The sequence below is a fragment of the Akebia trifoliata genome, unplaced genomic scaffold, assembly GCF_017979445.1.
Source record: "Akebia trifoliata isolate Shusen 1 unplaced genomic scaffold, ASM1797944v1 Contig00592, whole genome shotgun sequence".
Classification (NCBI taxonomy): Eukaryota; Viridiplantae; Streptophyta; class Magnoliopsida; order Ranunculales; family Lardizabalaceae; genus Akebia; species Akebia trifoliata.
In genome coordinates this window covers 1-22,088 of record NW_028237127.1, presented here as the reverse complement: position 1 = coordinate 22,088, position 22,088 = coordinate 1, and the positions used below count along the sequence as shown (strand labels likewise).

Sequence of the window (22,088 nt, the reverse complement as noted above, 5' to 3'; positions counted from 1 at the left end):
TGCAATGAGTCCTGTTACCCCATCTCTTTTCAATGAAATGAAAGAAATTTTTTAGTACCCCGAGTGCAATAATAATTCAACTAATAATCTGGCTTCGGAGGGAGAGTCTTCTGACGAAGAACCTCCCCCTGAAATAAGCAAATTACTTAAACAAGAAGAGGAACGTCAGGCTCAATCTCTAATAGAGGAAGTAGAGGTTGTCAACCTCGGAACAAAAGAAAGTCCTCAAGAAATTCGTATAGGGGTCACTTTATCTCCTGATGAACGCAAAGGGATAGTAGATTTGCTCAGAAAGTTCAAAGACGTGTTCGCGTGGTCTTACGAGGATATGCCGGGGGGTAAGCATAGATATTGTCCAACATCGGATTTCGTTATATCCTGATGCTCGACCAATCAAACAGAAACTTCGACGTATGAAGCCGGAATGGACTTTGAAAATCAAAGAAGAAGTTACGAAGCAGATTAACGCTGGATTTTTGGAAGTAGTAGAATACCCTGAGTGGATTGCTAATGTCGTTCCGGTACCGAAAAAGGATGGAAAAGTTAGAATGTGTGTGGATTTTAGAGACTTAAACAAAGCAAGCCCAAAGGATAGTTTCCCTTTACCACACATAGATGTTCTAGTAGACAGTACAGGCAGGACACGCTTTGTTGTCCTTCATGGATGGATTTTCAGGGTACAATCAGATAAAGATGGATCCTCGAGATATGCAAAAGACGTCGTTCATCACACAGTGGGGGACCTTCTGCTACAAGGTCATGCCTTTTGGTTTGAAGAACGCTGGAGCTACCTATCAAAGAGCAGCCACGACTTTACTACATGACATGATACACAAAGAGGTCGAAGTCTATGTAGATGATATGATAGTCAAATCTAAAGAACGACTAGGGCATGTTACTGCGTTAGAAAAGTTTCTCACAAGGATTCAAAAGTATCAACTCCACTCCGCCTCAACCCACAGAAATGTGTATTCGGAGTAACTTCTGGAAAGCTGTTGGGATTTGTAGTCAGTCAGAGAGGAATCGAAGTAGACCCTGTAAAGATTAAAGCTATCCAAGAGATGCCACCGCCTGAGACTGAAAAGCAGATTCGAGGTTTTCTGGGCAGAATCCAGTATGTTAGCAGGTTCATCGCTCAACTCACCTATGTCTGCGAACCTATTTTCAAGCTTCTCAAGAAGAATGAACCAACAGTTTGGAATGAGCAATGTCAAAAGGCTTTCGACCAAGTCAAGGAGTATCTTTAAAATCCACCTATTTTGGTCCCACCTACACTGGGTGAACCACTTCTTCTTTATCTGTCAGTCACAGAAGAAGCTATGGGATGCATGCTTGCACAGTATGACAAAGATACTCGCAAAGAGAGGGCCATCTACTACATCAGTAAGAAGATGTTAGAGTATGAACGAAAATATTCATCCTTGGAGAAAACTGCTTGCTTAGCACTGGTATGGGCTACTCAGAGACTCCGGCATTATATGTTGTCTCATTCAATTATCCTATTATCTCGGATGGATCCTCTCAAGTATCTTTTTGAGAAACCGGCGTTGACAGGGAGAACCGCGCGATGGTTATTGTTGCTATCAGAGTTTGACATCACGCATGTTACTCAGAAATCCATCAAGGGGATAGCTGTAGCAGAATACCTGGCAGATCACCCTGTAGTAGAAGGAATAAGGCCTGTCGATCAATTCCCAGATGAGAACATCTTGCACGTTAAAGAAGAACCGTAGAACCAAACATGGCAGTTATACTTTGATGGAGCGGCCAATCAAAATGGGTATGGAATAGGGGCAGTCTTGTTATCTCCAGAAGGGTGCCACATTCCTATCGCTATTAAGTTAGCCTTTTCGAACACTAATAACACGGCTGAATATGAGGCGTGCATCGCGGGGCTCGAAGCTGCTTTGAACCTAGGTATTACAGAAATTGAAGTTTTTGGGGATTCAGCCTTGGTCATACATCAGTCATTGGAAGAATGGAAGACTAGGGATGAAAAGTTGAAACCTATCATGAGTATTTGCTAAACTTAGTCAGTAAGTTTAAAGCTATCCTATTCCAGCACTTGTCAAGGGAGGATAACAGATTTGCTGACTCCTTAGCAACTTTATCTTCAATGATCCATTTGCCCCCTGGCATGGAATTGAGACCAATCACTGTTGAAGTTAAAGACAAACCCGCGTACTGCCATCAGATCAACATTGCTACTCGACTACCCGATGGAAAGCCATGGTACACCGATATAAAGAAAGTGTGGAAAAACAAGAATTCCCGGAAGAAGCATCGAGGAAGGAACGACAGACCCTACTAAGATTAGCATCTCAATTTATTCTGTGCGCGGGAAGCTTATACAAAAGGTCTTATGATGGGATTCACTTGTCGTGTGTTGATGAAGATCAAGCTGAACAGATAATGATTGAACTACATTCAGGAGAATGTGGCCCTCACATGAGTGGGAAAATGTTAGCTAAGAAGATTATGAGACAAGGATACTATTGGCCCACGATGGAAACAGATTGTCATCACATGGTCAAAACCTGTCATAAGTGCCAAATACATGCGAACCTTATACATGTGCCACCATCTCAATTAGTGGGTCTGACTTCACCATGGCCATTCTCAGTCTGGGGAATTGACATTATTGGTAAAATATCGCCTAAGGCATCAAACGGGCATGAATACATTCTAGTTGCCATCGATTATTTTACCAAATGGGTCGAAGCTGCCTCTTATGCTGTCCTCACTGCATCTCGAGTTGCAAAGTTTATTCAAACAAACATCATCAGTCGATATGGGGTACCTTCAGAGTTGATCTCTGATAATGGGTCGCACTTCAAAGCTGAGGTTATCAAATTGTGTTCAAAGTTCAAAATCTCACACCATAAATCATCTCCTTACCGACCTCAGACTAACGGAGCAGTCGAAGCAGCTAATAAGAATATTAAGACTATCCTCAGAAAAATGTGTCAATCACATCGAGATTGGTCAGAAAAACTGCCATTTGCATTATGGGCATATCGAACCTCAATTCGATCCTCCACCGGAGCTACTCCCTACTCCTTAGTGTATGGCATGGAAGCAGTCTTGCCAGTTGAAATGGAGATTCCATCTCTCAGGGTTCTGTTAGAAAGTCAGTTGTCAGAAGCAGACTGGGTTCGCCAACGGTATGAAGAGTTGAATTTGATCGAGGAAAAACGACTGAGAGCGTTGTATCACGTGCAAGCTTATCAAAGAAGAGTCGCCCGTGCGTTTGACAAGAAAATCAAGGCCCGTCACTTACAAGTCGGGATTTAGTACTCAAAGAGAACAGGGCACCTATTTTTGATCCCAGGGGAAAGTTCAAACCAAATTGGGGAGGTCCGTTCATCGTCAAAGAAATATTACCAGGAAAAGCTGTCAGACTTCAAGATCATGATGGAATCGAATTACCAGAACCAACCAACCTTGACCAAATCAAACGGTACTACATTTAAGGAGGCCATCTTTGGCCGAATCAATCCTCATATTATCCAGTTACCCAGTTCAAAATATCCTTTCTCAGCCCTTTGCAGCCTTTTTTAAAAAAATGATGTTTTTTTCTTTCTCAGCCCGATCACCTAACCTAGGGGAGGGAAAAATCGAACTACGTTTTGGTCTGATCCCAAAATTTGGGGTACGTAGGCAACCTGAGAAGTTACTTCAGGCCCGACCACATCAAAATAAAAAAAAAAATCTCTATTTCCCCACACAATAAGAAATGAAAAAAAATTCAAAAGAAAAAGAAATTCAAAATGGGGAAGAAAATTTAAAGGAAAAGAAATAATTTAAAAGGAAATGCCACACAAGGGGCATTTGGGTTTTTGAGCCTCAAAATTCCTTTCTTTTTATACCCAGTCCTAAGCCTACCTATAAAAGTCCTCCTAAGTACCGTGCGAAAAGTCAAGGAAGATGGCAAAGTAACTCCAGAAGTTCAGAGGAGAAGAAAAAGATAAAAAATGATGAAGCTGCTAAGTTGAAAACCCGAAAAGGGCGACTTAGGCAAAAATTAAGGCAAGCTCGCAAGGTTGAAAATCTGAAAGGACAACTTTGGCAACAATCAGAGCCAAGAAAAAAAAAGAGCTCGCTAGATCGAAAACCTGAAAAGGCGATCTAGGCAAAAGCTAGAGCAAGCTCGCTAGATTGAAAACCTGAAAAGGCGATCTAGGCAAAAGTTAGAGCAACAAAGAAAAACAGAAGAAAATCCCAAGCTGAGAGCGGTCCGAGCTGAAACATCAGAAGTCCGAATAACCAAGTTCAATACTTAGCTTAAACCAGGCATAGACTCAGAAGCCACAAGTATCTTGTCTACGATCGATCTGAAAATGTTTACTCCCCCAAGTGAACCAAGGGAGATAAGGGTGAATTCTATGATGAATCTCGAAAGGAAATAATTTTGTACTCTTGAGCCTGACTCAAAACCTTCAATAAAATTAATCAAAATTAAAAGTTGAGTCTTTATTGCGCTTGTGGTAATCAATTATTTCAAACCTTCATACAAGGGGCATTTTCTTTCTTCTTTGTAACTTTTCCTTTCCCCCTTATACTAGGGGCATTTTTTTTAATGATGTATTCAATTATTTTCAAGGCCATGTTCATTGTCAAACTAGGGGCATTTTGTTTTTGAGCAATGTTAATCCTAAAAAAATAATAGGAACCCCAAACTTAAGGTTACCCTTCGATAACAGTTTTTCGAAAAACTTTTGAGGTTAAAAGAAAAAAAACTCAGGTTTTTAAAAAAAAATTTGGATAAAACCTTGAGGTTCAAACAAAAGCACTTTGGATCTCACATTTGACTGTGTCCAAAGATCAACTAGTATATCTCACTAGGAGATATAACATTCTTTCGTTCTCCAGATTCTTTTCCAGATTCAATCATTCTTAGAATCAATCATTTCTCTTCCAGATTTATTATCTTCCAGATTTATTCATTCTCCGATTCGTTCTAATCAATTTTCTCCAAATTCGTTCATTCTTTCCCAAAATTCATTCATTCCTCTACTAGTTTTGCTCAGTTGCCGCCAAGGGTTATCTTGAATTTTGCTCAGTTGCCGCCAAGGGTTATCTTGGATTTTGCTCAGTCTCCGCCAAGGGTTATCTTAGATTTTGCTCAGTTTCCGCCAAGGGTTATCTTGGATTTTGCCCAGTTACCGCCAAGGGTTATCTTGGATTTTGCTCAGTTGCCGCCAAGGGTTATCTTGGATTTTGCTCAGTTTCCGTCAAGGGTTATCTTGAATTTTTCTCAGTTTCCGCCAGGGGTTGCTTGGATTTTGCTCAGTTTCCGCCAAGGGTTATCTTGGATTTTGCTCAGTTGCCGCCAAGGGTTATCTTGGATTTTGCTCAGTTGCCGCCAAGGGTTATCTTGGATTTTGCTCAGATGCCACCAAGGGTTATCTTGGACTTTGCTCAGTTACCGTCGAGGGTTTTCTCGAAGTTATGCTCAGTTTTACTCATTATGCTCAATTTATACTCAAATTATGCTAAAATTATGCTCAGATTTTAAGCCACACACTTGCACTTTTTTTTTAGTCAGGGAAAATTCTTTAAAATTCAAGGATCTGACACCATCAGTGAGAGTTTGCGCTCAAGGACCTGATAACCTTTTGATTCGGGGAGAGCTTTACCCTCAAGGATCCGGACACCCCGACGAATTGCTAAATCAGGCTGCAAAATGAACTGTCACTAGCTTTGGCATTCAGATATCGCACTATCTACCAAAATAGATTTGCTATCTAGTTTGCTTCAACCCTCTACCAAAGAGGGGCATCTGTAGACACCCCATTTTTGCACTCGCCTGATTAATCAACTCGTCAATCCGATTGCAATGATTCCCAATGATGGATGTGTATTCCATTGCTTTATTTTGTTACCAGATGTATTTCAGAAATCCGGATGAGGTATCTCGAATTGAAAAAACCTTAGAAACCACGCTACGCTAGGAAAATACGACCCCAGAAACATAGAAATCATCATCTTGCAGACCAAAAAGAAACTTCACGATAAAAATCACTAAAAAATTACTAAATTACCAAAATACCCCTAACCTCAAAACAATCCTAGAGCCTACATTACGCTTAGGAAAACTCTCTCGAACACATAAAATAACAAATCGGAACCAAAGAAATCATTTCACCAATTTTAACAGAATTTGACAAAATTACAAAAATGCCCCTCATAAAGTTCACAATCATTTCACATAAAAATTTTCATAAATGACACAAACCAACATTCTCATTAAATTCCTTACGAAAAACCGATTCTAAAACAATCTAGAACATTAAAAACCGACTTGAAACGTGAAAAGTTCTCTCTAGGGGCAAAACGGTAATTTCACAAATTTCATAATTAAAAAATTCGAAATTAATAAATAAAACATTAAATAATTAAAGTAAAACATTAATGAAATTAATTTAAAAATTGGAACTAAAAAATCGATCAATCGGACTTTCAGGTAAAATTGTTGAGGGCTCGTGAGATATTTCTTTAAGGACCCCTCCATTTGGGGGTACAAAGAATTAAAGATATTTTAGAGGGGGGTTCTCCAAAAATTAAAAGTAAATCAAGCAAGACTGAAATCAAGGTATTAAAGTCAATCAAGTGAGACTGAAGTCAAAATTAAAGTCAATTAAGCAAGACTAAAGTCAAGATATTAAAAGTCAATCAATTAAGACTAAAGTCAAAACATTAAAAGTCAATCAAATAAGACCAAAAGTCATAATAGAATTATAATTGATTAATAACTCTATTTAATAGAATTCTAACTTAAAAACAATTCTACCTAAAACAATTCTAATTAAAACACAATTCTACCTAAAATAAGTCTAACTAAAACACAACTCTAATTAAAAGATCTCTAATTAAACACTAACTCTATCCAAATCAACCCCTAAAAACATCTATAAATAGAGGTCCTCACACCCTATTTTCGTATCAAATCATAAACCCTAAGAGAAGTAGGTCTAGAAGCTCCCCTAACCCCCCATAAACCCTAGTTTTGGAGCCCCAACTCCTTACCTAACATCCCTCCTTCAATTTTAGTCTAGAAAACACCTAAAAGCCCTCTAAAAACACCCCCAAATCCGCAACGAACTTGAAGAGTTCAGATTCAAAAATAAGAAGATACCTTGTCTCGGAGATCTGAAATCAAATCCGGAGACAGAACGAAGCAATGGAGTACGGTACAAGGAGCTCTTTTGTCAGATCTGAGGGAACAAAGTCCTTGCTATCGGAAAGGTAAGTTTTTATTTTTATTTATTTTTATCTAGGTTTTAGCAATGTAATTTACTTGGGAAGTTAGTAGAGACCGGCTTTGGCCGGGCGGGGTTGGTGCCTAACACCTTCTAACCCCGTAACTTGATCCCCGAACTCAGATTTTTTTTATGGTAGATTAGTTCTTTTTATCTATGTTAGAGTCAGTTTGGTTCCTAGACCACAATAACTAGGTGGCGACTCCCAAACCTCAAGGGTCAAAAGCGGATCCGCGCACCCCGCAGATCGAGGGCGCTTTCACAATCAAAGGTCACTTTTGGGTGATCCAAAATAAATCGAGATTCCAATAGATGTTACATTGATGATAGAATGACAATGGTTGCGATGAGCTCACTCTCAGGAACATTAATTGTGCTAACATTAGATAAATTCGGATTTTCTGTGAATTTGGAAAATACAATCCAAACTTACATCGATGATATCTAAGGCTCCCGATAACGAAATCGAGTGAACTCAAGTTCTAAATTAATCTACTCGATGAGATCTACATTTTATTAATAGATGCCTAAACTTAATTCTCACCAGAATGTTCTGTAAAAATGTTTTAACGTTGCTGTACCAACCTTCATTCAGAAACAATTCCAAATTTACAAATTGAACTTGCATCGATGATATCTAAGGCTTTCGATAACGAAATTGAGTGAACTGAAGTTCTAAATTAATCTACTCGATGAGATCTACGTTTTATTAAGAGGTTCCCAGACTTAATTCTCACTAGAATGTTTTGTAAAAATGTTTGAACATTACTGTCCCAACCTTCATCATTCCATCATTTTCATATGTTAATTTGAATCTTTTATTATTTAGGGGTCATAAAAAAGTGATCCTTAATTGGAAAAAGAAAAAAACAATACCTAAAGTCATCTACAATCAAGACAAAAAAAAAAAATAAACAGAAAAAATAAATAAAATAAATCCAACTAAATAATAAAAAAAAACTAGGTCATCTTGGCAATGCTCCCATACTTGGGGTTTTTCAAGTTTGATCCTCAATAGTCCCCAGCGGAGTCGCCACTGAAAGCGCTCTCGATCCGCGGGGTACGCAGATCCACTTTTGACCCTTGAGGTTTGGGAGTCGACACCTAGTTATTACGGTTTAGGAACCGATCAATGACTCTAAACGGATAAAAAAAAACTAATCTAGAACAAAAAAAAAACTGAATTCGGGGATCATGTTACAGGGTTGGAAGGTGTTAGGCACCAACCCCGCCGGGCCAAAACCGGTCTCTACTAACTTCCCAAATAAATCATATTGCTAAAAACCTAGATAGAAATAAAAATAAAAATTTTATACCTTTCCGATAGCAAGGATTTTGCTCCCTCAGATCTGACAAAAATAGCTCCTTGTACCGTACTCCCTTGCTTCGTTCTGTCTCCGGATTTGATTTCGGATCTCCGAGATCAAGGTATCTCCTCGTTTTTGGATCTGAACTCTTCAAGTTTGTTGCGGATTTGGGAGTGTTTTTGAAGGACTTTTAGGTGTTTTCTAGGCTAAATTTGAAGGGGGGATGTTAGGTAAGGAGTTGGGACTCCAAAACTAGGGTTTATGGGGGGCTAGGGGAGCTTCTAGACCTACTTCTCTTAGGGTTTATGATTTGATACGAAAATAGGGTGTGAGCACCTCTATTTATAGATTTTTTTAGGGGTTGATTTTGATAGAGTTAGTGTTTAATTAGAGTTCTTTTAATTAGAGTTGTGTTTTACTTAGAATTATTTTAGGTAGAATTGTGTTTTAACTAGAATTGTTTTAGGTAGAATTATTGTTTAGTTAGAACTCTATTAGATAGAGTTATTTTTTAATTAGAACTCCATTATGACTTTTGGTCTTATTTGATTGACTTTTAATGTTTTGACTTTAGTCTTAATTGATTGACTTTTAATATTTTGACTTCAGTCTTGCTTAATTGACTTTAATTTTGACTTTAGTCTCACTTGATTGACTTTAATACCTTGACTTTAGTCTTGCTTAATTTACTTTTAATTTTTGGAGAACCCCCCTCTAAAATATCTTAATTCTTTGGACCCCCAAATGGAGGGGTCCTAAAGAAATATCTCACGAACCCTCAACAATTTTACTTGAAAGCCCGATTGATCGATTTTTTAATTACAATTTTTAAATTAATTTCATCAATGTTTCACTTTAATTATTTAATATTTTATTTATTAATTTCGAAATTTTTAATTATGAAAATTGTGAAATTACCGTTTTGCCCCCGGAGAGGACTTTTCACGTTTTAAGTCAGTTTTTTATGTTCCAGGATGTTTTAGAATCGATTTTTCGTAAGGAATTCAATGGAAATATTGGTTTGTGTTATTTATGGAATTTTTTGTGTGAAATGGTCATGAACTTTATGAGGGGCATTTTCGTAATTTTGTCGAATTCTGTTAAAATTGGTGAAATGATTTATTTGGTTTCGATTTGTTATTTTATGTGTTCGAGAGAGTTTTCCTAAGCGTAACGTAGGCTCTAGGGTTGTTTTGAGGTTAGGGGTATTTTGATAATTTGATAGTTTTTTAGTGATTTTTATCGTGAAGCTTCTTTTTGGTCTGCAAGATGATGATTTCTATGTTTCTGGGGTCGTATTTTCCTAGCGTAGCGTGGTTTCTAAGGTTTTGTCAGTTTGAGATACCTCATCCGGATTTCTGAAACATATCTGGTAACAAAATAAAGCAATGGAATACACATCCATCTTTGGGAATCATTGCGATCAGGTTGACGAGTTGATTAATCAGGCGAGTGCAAAAATGGGGTATCTACAGGTTGACATTGACAAAATGCCTTAAATACTCTTCCAGCATAACATTAAATCATTCCATTTGCTCATCTGTTTGAGGATGCCCACTGGTCGAAAAGTTAAGCTGAAACCCAAGTAATCTGAACAGTTCAGTCCAAAAGTTTCTTGTGAATCTTGAATCTCTATCACTGACAATATTTTTGGGCACACCCTAATACTTGATGACATGCTTGCATAGTTCAACTAGTTCTGAAGGACTCATCTTGCAAGGCCTCCTCGTAAGAAGTGTGATACTAGGTACTAGTTCAATCTGATGGTCAATTAGCCTGCAAGGAAGTAAGGTTTTAGGAAGCTCATTTGGCATCACATCAACGAATTCTCTTAATACCTGTTGAACCAGGGTGGGAGTTGAACTATGGTCTTGATCATCAAGTTCAACTTGTAGAGTAGCAATGTAAGTTTACTCCCATTTCTTCAATTGAAGGGTTGATATAATATTTTCCTTTTCATTGCTTATGAAAATGGGAATGAAGTTTGGGCATTCACCTAGCATGCCCAGTGTGTTGGCGAATGGCATTGGAACAGCCCTGTTTTGTTGCAAGAAGTACATCCCAATGTTGACTCTGAATTCATCGAGTGAAATTGCGAGCAAGTCAAGCTTTACCCCTTCATGTGCCTATCTTGATGGACACGGCCTTAAATAATTCTTTGATAAGAGTAACTTGAGAGTCAACAGCTTCATGTGACTAAAATATGTCTTGAGCCAAATATTGAGGTGTTTCACCTTTATAGGGGAAATTAAGTTGTATGTAGCTTATGTATCAACTATTGCGTGGGTGTTCTTACCACCAATTTCGATGTCCACATACATGAGACCCTTCCGTTGAAGGCTTTGAGTCTCAGAGGTCTGTTTGAGTGCATTCAGCAAATGCAAGGCTCACATGTGAGGAGACACATCATCATCTCGTCCATTTGTACTCTCATGACTAGGGTCGCTCTGGGAGGCTAATAGTGCGTTCAACTTGGCTCACTGTGGGCACTTGAATGTCTTATGAGGACCATCACACAAAATTCATTTAAACTTGTTGTGGTGATTGTTAAGCGAGGTACTTGTGTTCTTCGAAGGAGAGGAATCTCACTGGGATCATTGGCTAAAACTAGGTCTGGGTCCTCCATTCCTACCTTTGGAAGACTCCTAAGTGTGCTCACGCTGATGGGAGTACCCCTTCGAGTGAAGATATACCTTCTTTTTGCCCCCATCCATAGGAGTACAATCGGTCAACTGCTCAACTACGACAATTACAAACATAAGATCTTGCACACATTACATTTAGAATTCAGTTTGAACCCAAGGCTTAAGTCCTTCTAGGAATGATAACAGTTTGTCATTCTCGTACATGTCACGGATATCAAACATCAAGACGGAAAACTACTTGACATAATCGTGCACAATACCTATCTGGCGAAGTTGCCTCAATTTTCTAAGGGTGATGAACTCCACATTCTCTAGTAAGAATTGATTTTTCAACTTCCATTTGAGGTCATTCCATATATCGATGGTCATTTTCCATCTCGGAGTACTTAATACGCTACCATAGTTTGGCATCACCTATTATGAAGTTAGGCAAACAGCACGGAAGTATTGCTCCATATCGAACAAAAAAATTTCAAGTTCTTTCGCATCACGAGCACCACTAAAGGCGCATGACTTGGAGACTCGCATGTGTGCAAGAGGAGCTTCACCACCAATAAGTCATTTATTACAAACGGCTCTTACCAAGAGACCTACCTTGGTAGTGAGTTCTTTGATCTGTTCCTATAGTTGTGTTAGGGATCCTCAGGTATTTTCCTCGAGGTCAATCAATCTAACGCTGAGGGTCATGGATTCGTTATCCAACGTGTCTTGATGATCACCTAGTTTAGCAATACCATCAACGAAACCAGATAGCTAGGTCATCTGAACTTCAAGGAACTCTATATGTTCCTTGTTGGTATATGAGGGTGGTGGAGTTGGAACAGGTTAATCTAGGATGATTTTCTCTCCTCTTGCCATTGTTCGCGTAAACTAAATGGAACTGAGGAAGAACTGGGCTCTAAAACCAATTGTCACAGCGTTGTCCTTTCAAAGCAAGGTCGTGCGACGCTAGAGGTGTTAGCCTGCAAACAAGACTGTCAAATAACTCACACACAAAACGTATCTAGCAATATAAGAAAACGGGGGTAACACGAGGTAAAATCCAAAGACAACTTTATTGATATAGTATGCAATTACACGGAGTAACACCTTACAAAACAAATAAAGTGTGTTATAAGAAACTGGTGATCTAGTACACGCGAGACACCACGTAACTTAAGCAAAAGCTCAAGGTCAACGTGAGTGTAGGTCGGGGATTAGGACCAAAAACACCCTTCCTACTAAAAGTACACAAAGTCTTTCTTAGGTTTTTAAAAGGAAACATTAAAAATAAAGGCCGGTCATACTCTTTTATTACAAAAATGCTACTAAGCTAACAGATATACCCTGACACGAGACTAACATGACTTCATATGTGAGCCTTACATGAATTTACATCGGTACTCCCAAATGACTCCAGGGCAAGTTACACCTAACTCTGGGTGTCGTAGTGCATGGCCTTCACACTGAGACATTTTAAACTCCAATTAAAACATACCACACAACCACCTATCCTATTGTATAGGAATAGGACACCATAATGGATCTTGAATCTACTTTTTGTTGTTTGGAATTCATGTGCAAAGGTTTGGGTGACATTGAATTCTAATGCTGTTGTCGGAATGGTTTGCAATGTGATATAATCGACCTCACCGTCAAACCTTATCACAAAAAAGTATATGGTCACCCTGGCACATAACAATCTAATATGTCCAAATACTCTTTTAAGGGAAAAAAAATTAATAGCAAAAAAAAAATTGTTGGAACAAAGTCATCTCCATAACAAAACCAAATGAAACAGTATAAAAAGGTCATTTACAAAAATCAAATGAGGTCTGGGATACAAAAGATATCTTCAATTAGTTACAACGCAACAGATCTTGGTCAACTGTTAAATGAGTTCTTTACATGGGCTAGAAAAGCTTGAAATAAATTAGCCATTAGGAAATTAAATTTCAAGTTAATAGCAGCCAAGCATCGTCGATTCGTTGTCCCTTGCACTCAAAAATCCACGCTACAAGAGAGGTCTGGGAGAACCAGAACCATATGAAAAAAGCTACAACATCGATGAAGATATAATAGAAAGAGAAGGGAGCGAAAAAAAAATGGTAAATAAAAACTGAGATTAGATATCACGGACACCATCAAGAGAGAAATACCGATGTCCAGAGACTTTCCATCTGTTAACCATAATACAGAATTGAGGAATCAGCAATGTTATCTTCAGAAGAGAGTCTGGAGTGGTTTCGGGGACGACAAAGCCGCCACACACTTAAACTGTCATATTAACAACAATCAATATATTAAAATAAAAAAAAAGTGCTAAACCAAATATCATGCATTGTAATAGATGTCTTGAATCTAGTTGGTAATCACCGATGGTGCACAGTAAACCAGGAACATAATGTACACTTACATCCAATTTGAGGCTTAGCGACAAAATTACTTACCTTATAAAATAAAATAAACCATTTTTCAAAGTTAGTAAATCACTCTCATAGCACATCATGCAAATCCCACCATGGGGGGCTGGGACTATGGAAAACAGTTTCCCAATTATATTTCTACGACAATCTTAAAAATCCAAGCTGAACCTAGATCTACTAATGAGATGAGAGCAGTGGAACCAAAAAACGAAAGCAAGTATAACAATCACATACAAATGTTACTCTATTACTTTTGTTACCTTGTGCTGCCTGTACTTGTCACGTATAGCATTCAGAGGACAACCAGTGGTGTTCATTTGCAGATCTTGTAAGGCAACAACTGTAGTTTCTAAATCAGATGCCTTGTAATTGGTATAGTGTTCTAAAGTTGGATTCTGCAGGAATGTAAATGAAGTGAGGTTCTGAACATAGCACAATAAAAGCAAAGGAAAGAGAAGAGACGAGGAAGAAAGCTGACCCATGGGTGGCTTGATTGATCAAGTGTCCATATGGCAAGGAATACGGCAGATGCAGCTATGAGTGAAGGAAGGAACTTAAGTAACCCGTAGTCAACCAGAGTCAATTCTGCTAAATAGTATGCCAAGAACTTCAACTCGAGACTAGGGACCTGTAAATGAGAGTCATTTAAATTCAAACGCAATTGTTCCTAAACAGGAAATAGAAAGTAAAGTTGTGTACTTGTGTTACATTTATGCCGACTCCTAGTTGAAAACTGAAAAGTTTGGATACAGAAAAAAATTCAAGTATAATTTAGGATTTGTGCTTGAAATTTTTGGCAGAATAAGAAGAAAAAATTAAGAAACTTTGAATGATTCTTGTAATTTCAAACCATTTGCCGAATAATTTGTGTATAACCATAGTGACAAAGTTGGGGTTCTGGAATAATTCGGTAAGAGAAAGCTTCAGAAAAAGTCGATTAAGTCAGGAAAACATCGGATAAATTAAAAATAAAAAATACTTTTTAAAACTATAAAATGTAAAAATATATATATTTCGTATATTAAATAATAAAATACCACTTAAAAATGTTTTAAAAAATCATCGATTAAATCACAATTAATAGTTTTTTTTTTTTTTTTTTTTTTTGTAAAATCAAAGATTTTTTCTTAATTTTTTGAAATAATCATAATTTAATTTGACAACTATTAAAATCACGATTTTTTTCACTTTGTGTATAACTCCAAACCTTTGAATTGGGAAGCCTTATTATAGTTTACCGAAAAGTTCAGAAAAATAAACTTATCAAGTATAGGACAGATTCAATGAAACGCAGTTAGCTACCTACCTTGTAAAAGGAAGCCTGTGCAGCTCGAAGAAATCTCCTACAGGACAAAATTGAAGGACGAAACGTGGATTAGAACCTCCAAGAATGTACAGCAACAGAAACTTTTACCATCAAGAAATGTTAGATGTTGGAATAGCTGTAGTTACCTGAGAAAGGTTCGTACAGTGGGTGTTGATAGTTGAAAACCCAAATAGTTCAGCACTCGCCTCTCCATTATCAATACCTGCCATTAAATTCAATAAGCAGGAATCTTCAGGCCAAAACTAATGACAGGTAAATGAATGCATGTTTTTACTGTCTTCAGAGTTCTGGTGCATGCAAAAAAATTGACATATATAATTGTTTTAGGTTTGAAAATGAGCACAAGGTTCATGCCACATCAAAATTGAATATGTGTAACCACAAAAAACTATGCAACCATTGAGAAGGATTAAAAGGGCTAAAGGCATTCTGCATGAATGGTATAAGAATCAAAATCTACAAAAAAAACAAACAAGGGTCTACTGATTTTCAATATAAAAACTCTATGATTCATGAAATTGATGCAATATGTTAGTAATGGCATGGGTTTGAAACTATTTATTTTGGGTTCAAGTACAGCTACCCGTATATGAAAAAAAATCACACATTTTTTAATAAATATTAACCAACTGAAATGCAACTTGAACACATGTTTGATGAGTCTGAAGTGAACTCTATGGTTACGCCATATTTCAACTCGTTAAAACAACCATCACCTCCTTAAAACACCCTAATGGTGTTGTCAAAGGGCTTCAAGTGGAAGTACCATAAGGACCACAGCATTGTCAATCATAAATAGTTGATTCCAGATGTACCACAGCATTGCCAACATTCATGACTGAAGAACAGCTAAAATTGATTTTGCGAAAGAAGGAAATAATTACAGAATGAATGAGAGCTAACTCATTTCTTTAACTAAATAGTTATGTCCAACTTCAATGTATTGTCTTTTTCTGCTAAATATTAATGTCTGGTTCATGAGTATTCAAATATACATAATAATCAGTAACAATGGGCACACCTCTGATCTTGTGTAAGTGTTGTCCGTGATGAAGCAGAATTCTTCCACACGGGGTGCACAAATCTCTTCATACTTCCTTCAAGGCATAAAGAGAAGAGACACATTAAAACTCCAGTTAAACAAGCAGGTAAACAGTTGTCTAGTTTTCTATTATCAGGACCAAAATATGCATTCGTGAATGATGAAAATTACCATGTGATCATTACTACTTACACTACTCAAATGGACGAAGTTACCAGTCCAAATCTAATGCAACAACATCAAATCATCTAGAATATGTAAATAAAAGCATACGAGAGAAGAAATTTATTAGTAATAATTTATTGGCCAAGGTTCGATTCTTACAAGTCACAATTTTCAATAAATTTCTCTTCTATATTTCTATTTTCAAGTGGTGAATGGGACCTGGTGGAATCCACTTTTTAGGGGGTTGTAAGTCTCAATTGGTTCAACACAAGTCATGGTCCACTACTATCAAGTGGGGACATGAGATATAAGTTGTTGGAAAACAAATAAATTACTTAGGAGATTCAGAAAATAAATCCCATAGTAGTCTCATTGCACTATGTTTGTAGTCCTCTGTCTACGGCAAAATGTTAGTCCCACAACCATCTAAGGGTTGGTGAGATGGACAGGACCAAGCCTTAGGAAGTAGAGGTCTTGAGTTCAAATCCCAACTTAAGGGCCACCCCCAAGGAATTATCCTATACATTACCTAGTGCGTGTGGGGGAGGGGAACTCACGTGTCCCGAGGATTAGTTGAGTGTTCTAAGAGGCCCGGATATCTCGATTCCAACAAAAAAATTGTTAGTACCACATCGACCAAGTAAAAGCGGTCTTGTGAAATACAAGTTCTCCTTTAAGGCTTAAAACGGGTAGGAAACGGGCCGAATATAAGTGTCCATATCCAAATCCGAATCTAACTCGGATCATTAGCTAAAGACCATATCCGAACCATTTTACTTTTATTAAAACCATATCCGGATTCAATCCGACTGAATTCATTGATTCGGGTAGGTTAGGTCAGATAATGTCAAACCATTTAAGATTATTTTAAATAAAATTGTTAAATGGTGTCTTGAACTCAAGACTCTCCATTTTGAAGAGAGGCCTTGACCAATACACCCAACCATCGTTGGTTGATGAAAGATGACTTAAAAATATAAGAATACAACTTGCAAAGTACCACATCATTCAGATCTTGGTGGATATAAGGATGGAACCGTATCCGACTCGGGTCAATGGACATCAACCCATATCCGAACCATATTTTAATTTGGATATACTTGATGAAACCAAACCCGCTAAATTTGAATTCGGATCACTTGGATTTCAAATAAAATTCATACCATTTTAAGCCCTATTCTCCTTATTCAAACTTTAGACAAGGCTCTAGAAGACAAGATCTATGTTAAAAAGTTTAAAATAAAAAAAAAACACACATGTACATTATGCCACATAGGACAGTACCAAGCTCGAGTCAAGAGGCATGGAACCACATATGAGCTTTGGTCCAATGATCCATTCTTTTTTGGAACAAAAAGTATTAGACAATTATTTTAATTCCTTATATGTTCCATTATGTAAATATCATCTACTTGTATCTATTGAAATTGCCAACATGTTATTAATTAATTGTGTCACATGTTGCAATCAAGTGAAGTCTCAATTCAAGACCTCTTGAATACTATAACCCCCAATTTAACACCAATTCTATGAATTGTTTTTATTTTATTTAAATCTCTTGTTGGAAAACTAGATTGTGCCACGTAACATAATATGATAAAGTATCTGTAAGCCCCCCAAGTCTACAAAAAGAGATCCTCCCTTCCTTATTGTAGTGAGAAAAAATCCAAAAGCTTTCTAAGCTTCTTTCTCTTTATTCTCTCTAATATTCTAAGTTTTTATTTTACCTTTTCCAATCATTAATCAAAGGTGAAACATTGTTCATTCAATTTAATTAGAGAGTGGATTGTTGCCTTCTCTTCAATACCAAGACTATTGAATATTGGAGATGAAGACCCAAAAGACATGCAACAACATGAAATTGTGTAAAAGAGACCAATTTACCTTAGGACAATGTATACAGCATGTGTCTCAGTATAAAATTAAATCAACCAAGAATTTCTTCTCTTTAGCTTTATTTAAAGATGCAAGCTTATTGTACCTTATTGCATGAATTTGGATTGGCAAATCCATTAAGTTGTAAATTGAATATATTACTTTATCTATAATGTGATTTCTATTTATCATAATAATATATCAAAAACAACAATTGTTATTTGGTTATTTGGTGAATTATTCTATTTAGTTTATAAAATTTTGAGAATGTAGTTGATTCATATTCTCTGCCTCTATCAAACCTTAGGATGTTAATCTTCTTTGACAAGTTGGTTTTCAACTTCCACTTTAAAATTCTTAAATTTCTCTAAGGTTTTGTCCTTGCTTCATAACAAGTATATTGTATGTAGGTGGTACAAAGTTCTATAAATGTTCTTTGACACTATCATATTAACTAGGTTGACCTCTGACACTATACTGACAAATTTTCCTCTTTGGTTGCATCGGCTTGAACGAGTTTCTTCTTGTTATCAAGGTTGGCATGGCTCTTTCTGGACCTGTAGTCCTTGGCCCAATGATCTAGCTTGTCACAAGTGAAACAAACCCCTTTAATCTTTTGGATATTTCCTTGAGTTCTTGAATTTTCCATTCTTTTTTTTTTAAATAATCATGGGAAATCAAAACCCGTTTTAGTATTTAGCTACCTTCAACCACATTGATCTTTGACACCATTACCATAGTTGTTTCCTTCTCTTTATTTTTGTTGTCTTCCTCAATCCTCAGTTTAATAGTCAGATCTTCTATTAGCATGTCTTTCCTTTTCTGTTTCAATTTATTTCTAAATTCCATCCAATGCAGTAATTAGTCTATAATTGAAGCACTTCGAAAACACTCACAAATTGAAATATTTTTCCCATGATCTCATGAATGGTTATTCAAAGGTCCTTTAATTGACCGATATGTTTTCTTCCATCTCATAGCCCAAAAATCACCAACAACAAATTTCTTCGTCTCAACCTCTTCAATCTTTTTATTCTTTATTCAGCATGTACCATAATTTCTTAGCCAATTTTAGATTTGAGTACAGATCATACAAGGAATTTTATAATCTATTCAAAATGCGGTTGCGGCAAAGATAATCATCTTTTTCCCAGTCTTTGTTTGCTACTCATCTACCAAATTTATACACGTGTGATAGGTTCTCTACCAACATGTAAGATACATTAAGGGTCATGTGATAAAACAAAATTTTTTGTAGCCATCTCTTGAAATTTGTCCAATAAATTTCTCATGCTTCTCAATAGTAAAATGGTTTATATTAACTTGAACAAGACAACACCCAATCTACCTTTGATTGTTGTTTCAAGTGTATTATTATAATAAATAGAAATTATAATATATAGAAAGAAATTGATTAAATTTAGCACTTAACAAAAGTTACCAATCAAAATCCAATACATCACGGTAGAATAATCTTGAATCGGTAAACAATGACAGATAAGAAATGATCTTATCAATTTATCTATTGTAAACTGATGTTATAAGTGAAAATGGGCTCAATGGCACTTTTCAACCTATCTGAGAAGACACGAGAAAGGTTGATCCAAAACAGGAAAGCTTGATGATGTTATGATGAAGGTCTAAATGCATTAGATCAGTTAATGAAGAATTCGGAAGACGCTTGAGACATTGAAGACAAAAGGAAGAGGACAAAATATATTGATATTCACTATAATAGCAAATCTTGTTCGCTATGATAGCCACTTCTTGTTTGCTATAATAGCAAACAGACATGTAATAATTGCCCCGAATGGACTTAATCCAAAGTAGGGAGAACAATCAAAACACATGTCCTAAGGTAAATTAGCTTCATCCACATGATTTTATGTTGTTGCAAAACTTTTAGACCTCTACCCCCAAGATTCAACAACCTTGGTTCAAAGAAAAAGCAACAATCCACTTTCTCCAATCAAACGAACAAACAATATGTTTAACCATTCAACTAGCAATTGAAAAAATAAATAAATAACTTAGAAAATTTAAAAGAAAAAATATGAAAAAGACTAGAAAGTTCTTGATCTTTTCATGTCTCAATGAGGAAGGGGAAGGATCCCCTTTTATGGACTTGGGGACTTAACAGACACCTCATCGGACCATGCCAAGTGGTGCAATATAGATCATCAAACTAGAGACTTAAATAAAATAAATAAAATTAATTGATAGATATGATGTTAAATTGGAGATTTTACCATTCAAGAGGTCTCCAATTGCACCATACTCAATTGTGACACATGACACAATCAAGTTTACTCGTTAATGACATGAGAAGAATTTCAACAGTTGCAAATAAATGATATTTAAGTAACAAGACATATAAAGAATTAAACTAATTGTCTAACACTTTGTTGCCCAAAAAGAATGGATCACCAAATCAAAGCTCAAATGTAGGCCCATTCTTTGTGCTTGCAGCCAAAGCTCGACCTAGCCCAACATGACGTGTGTGTGCACATGGCATAGACCTTGTCCTACAGCGACTTTACCTAATGTTAGAACAAAGAGAGCAATATCCCACATGATAGAGCTAAAACTTTGCACAAAAGAAAAGGCTAAAGAAACATTTTAACAAGAGCACTCTGACTTCGATTTCTCAATTACCCAAGTACCTTATTGGTCGATCAAAGACCAAGATCTCATGTCCCCACTTGATAATAAGAGGTTATGATTTGGGCTGGACCAAGTAGACTACAACCCACTCAAAAGTGGGTCTCAATAGGCCCATCTCACTATTCAAAAATAGAAAAATGGAAGAGAGAAATACATAGAAACTTCTAATTCAGGGGATCGAACCCGCAACCAATAAATACTAACACTTTGAAAGTTTTCTCCCTTAGCAAATCTAACTTAGATAAACTTTTTTCTAATTTCCATGAGATTGGACGCAAATTCTGGAAGTGAGACAGCTTCAGTGTACTCAAATCTAACAATTTTGACAACTGCTAGTGATGCTGCTTCATTATTAAAAATAGAGAATCAAGTTTCAAAAGTTAAACCTTTCTCAATAAGTCTAACTTAGATAAACCTGTTCTTCTGGAAGTGAGATTGCCTCAATGTACTCATCTAACAATTTTGAGAACCTCTAGTGAATCATCTGCTTCAGTTTCTAAATGAGACTTCAATTTAAAAATAAACAAATAATAGATGATCAAATTTCAAAAACCATTCTTAAGATAGCATTGAGAATATGAAATATATATACAAGTGTGCATATGTAGTAGAAATGAGAGCACCATTCAGATTTGCAATTTTAAAGCGAAAAAAGAAAGAAAAATTAAGGACTTGAGTTCCACTAAAAACAAGAAAGCTTACGAGGCAATTAGCATGCATGTGATGCCCAGCAATTGAAGTCGTTGTCTTTCAATGTAGTTTTGAGAGAGGAACCGATCAATGAGATACACTGTGAGGTAAAGTGTATCCGAGGCCAGCTTATACTCCTCAGAAACCTGAAACAAATACATAATTCGCAAAATGCACTTTCAGTATTCTCACTAAACCTTATTTTTTAAGTGTGCATTCCAACAACATAGATATCGTATTCTGTACCCAACCAAAATTTTGTTTCACCATATTTCTATATCCACATAAAAAAGCACATGAATTTTAACCATTTTTTCAGAATTGAATCATTGAAAAGGCAGAGACAGGTTTGCTCCTGGCAGAAGCCTTTGCTATGATGCAACATTCTGGCATTGTGGATGCGTAGACTAGAAAAGTTCCATTCCATTCAATATAGAAGCCTAAGGCCTTAATTAGAACTGAACCCTTTAATCAAAATTACCAAGCCACAAATATCATATGCTTTTACATGGTAAAGCCACAAAACACTTTCATTTGGCTTAGTGGATAAGCGAAGAAGTAATATTGTTACAGTCCATTGCTTACAGAAAAATATAGTAACATAGTATGTGACTCAACAACCATAAAAGAAAAAAAAATTAAACAAAAGGAGGGAAGGGGAAAAGAATAGAATATGTAGAAGCAAAACATCTGATTAAGGTCAGAT

General features: G+C 36.5%; 1 protein-coding gene across 1 annotated transcript; it reads right to left on the bottom strand.

Moving 5' to 3' along the window:
• Positions 1 to 12,993: 12,993 nt before the first annotated feature.
• Positions 12,994 to 21,558, bottom strand: LOC147381296 (cyclin-A2-3-like). Its single transcript, XM_086430606.1, has 7 exons — positions 21,395 to 21,558; positions 15,968 to 16,043; positions 15,072 to 15,148; positions 14,926 to 14,962; positions 14,098 to 14,247; positions 13,880 to 14,014; positions 12,994 to 13,470 (listed from the first exon to the last, which is right to left on the bottom strand). Exons 1-7 carry the CDS (start codon positions 21,541 to 21,543, stop codon positions 13,417 to 13,419), a joined length of 678 nt encoding a protein of 225 aa, XP_086286732.1. The 5' UTR covers positions 21,544 to 21,558; the 3' UTR covers positions 12,994 to 13,416.
• Between the last annotated feature and the right edge of the window lie 530 nt (positions 21,559 to 22,088).

What these genes read in the sequence shown, in the direction of transcription:
- LOC147381296 (XM_086430606.1), bottom strand. Translation starts at nt 21,543, where the DNA reads ATGTATTTGTTTCAGGTTTCTGAGGAGTATAAGCTGGCCTCGGATACA. An exon ending in ACTGTACGAACCTTTCTCAG is followed by an intron (nt 14,963 to 15,071) that starts GTAACTACAGCT and finishes TTTGTCCTGTAG; the next exon opens with GAGATTTCTTCGAGCTGCAC. An exon ending in CACAGGCTTCCTTTTACAAG is followed by an intron (nt 14,248 to 14,925) that starts GTAGGTAGCTAA and finishes TCTCATTTACAG; the next exon opens with GTCCCTAGTCTCGAGTTGAA.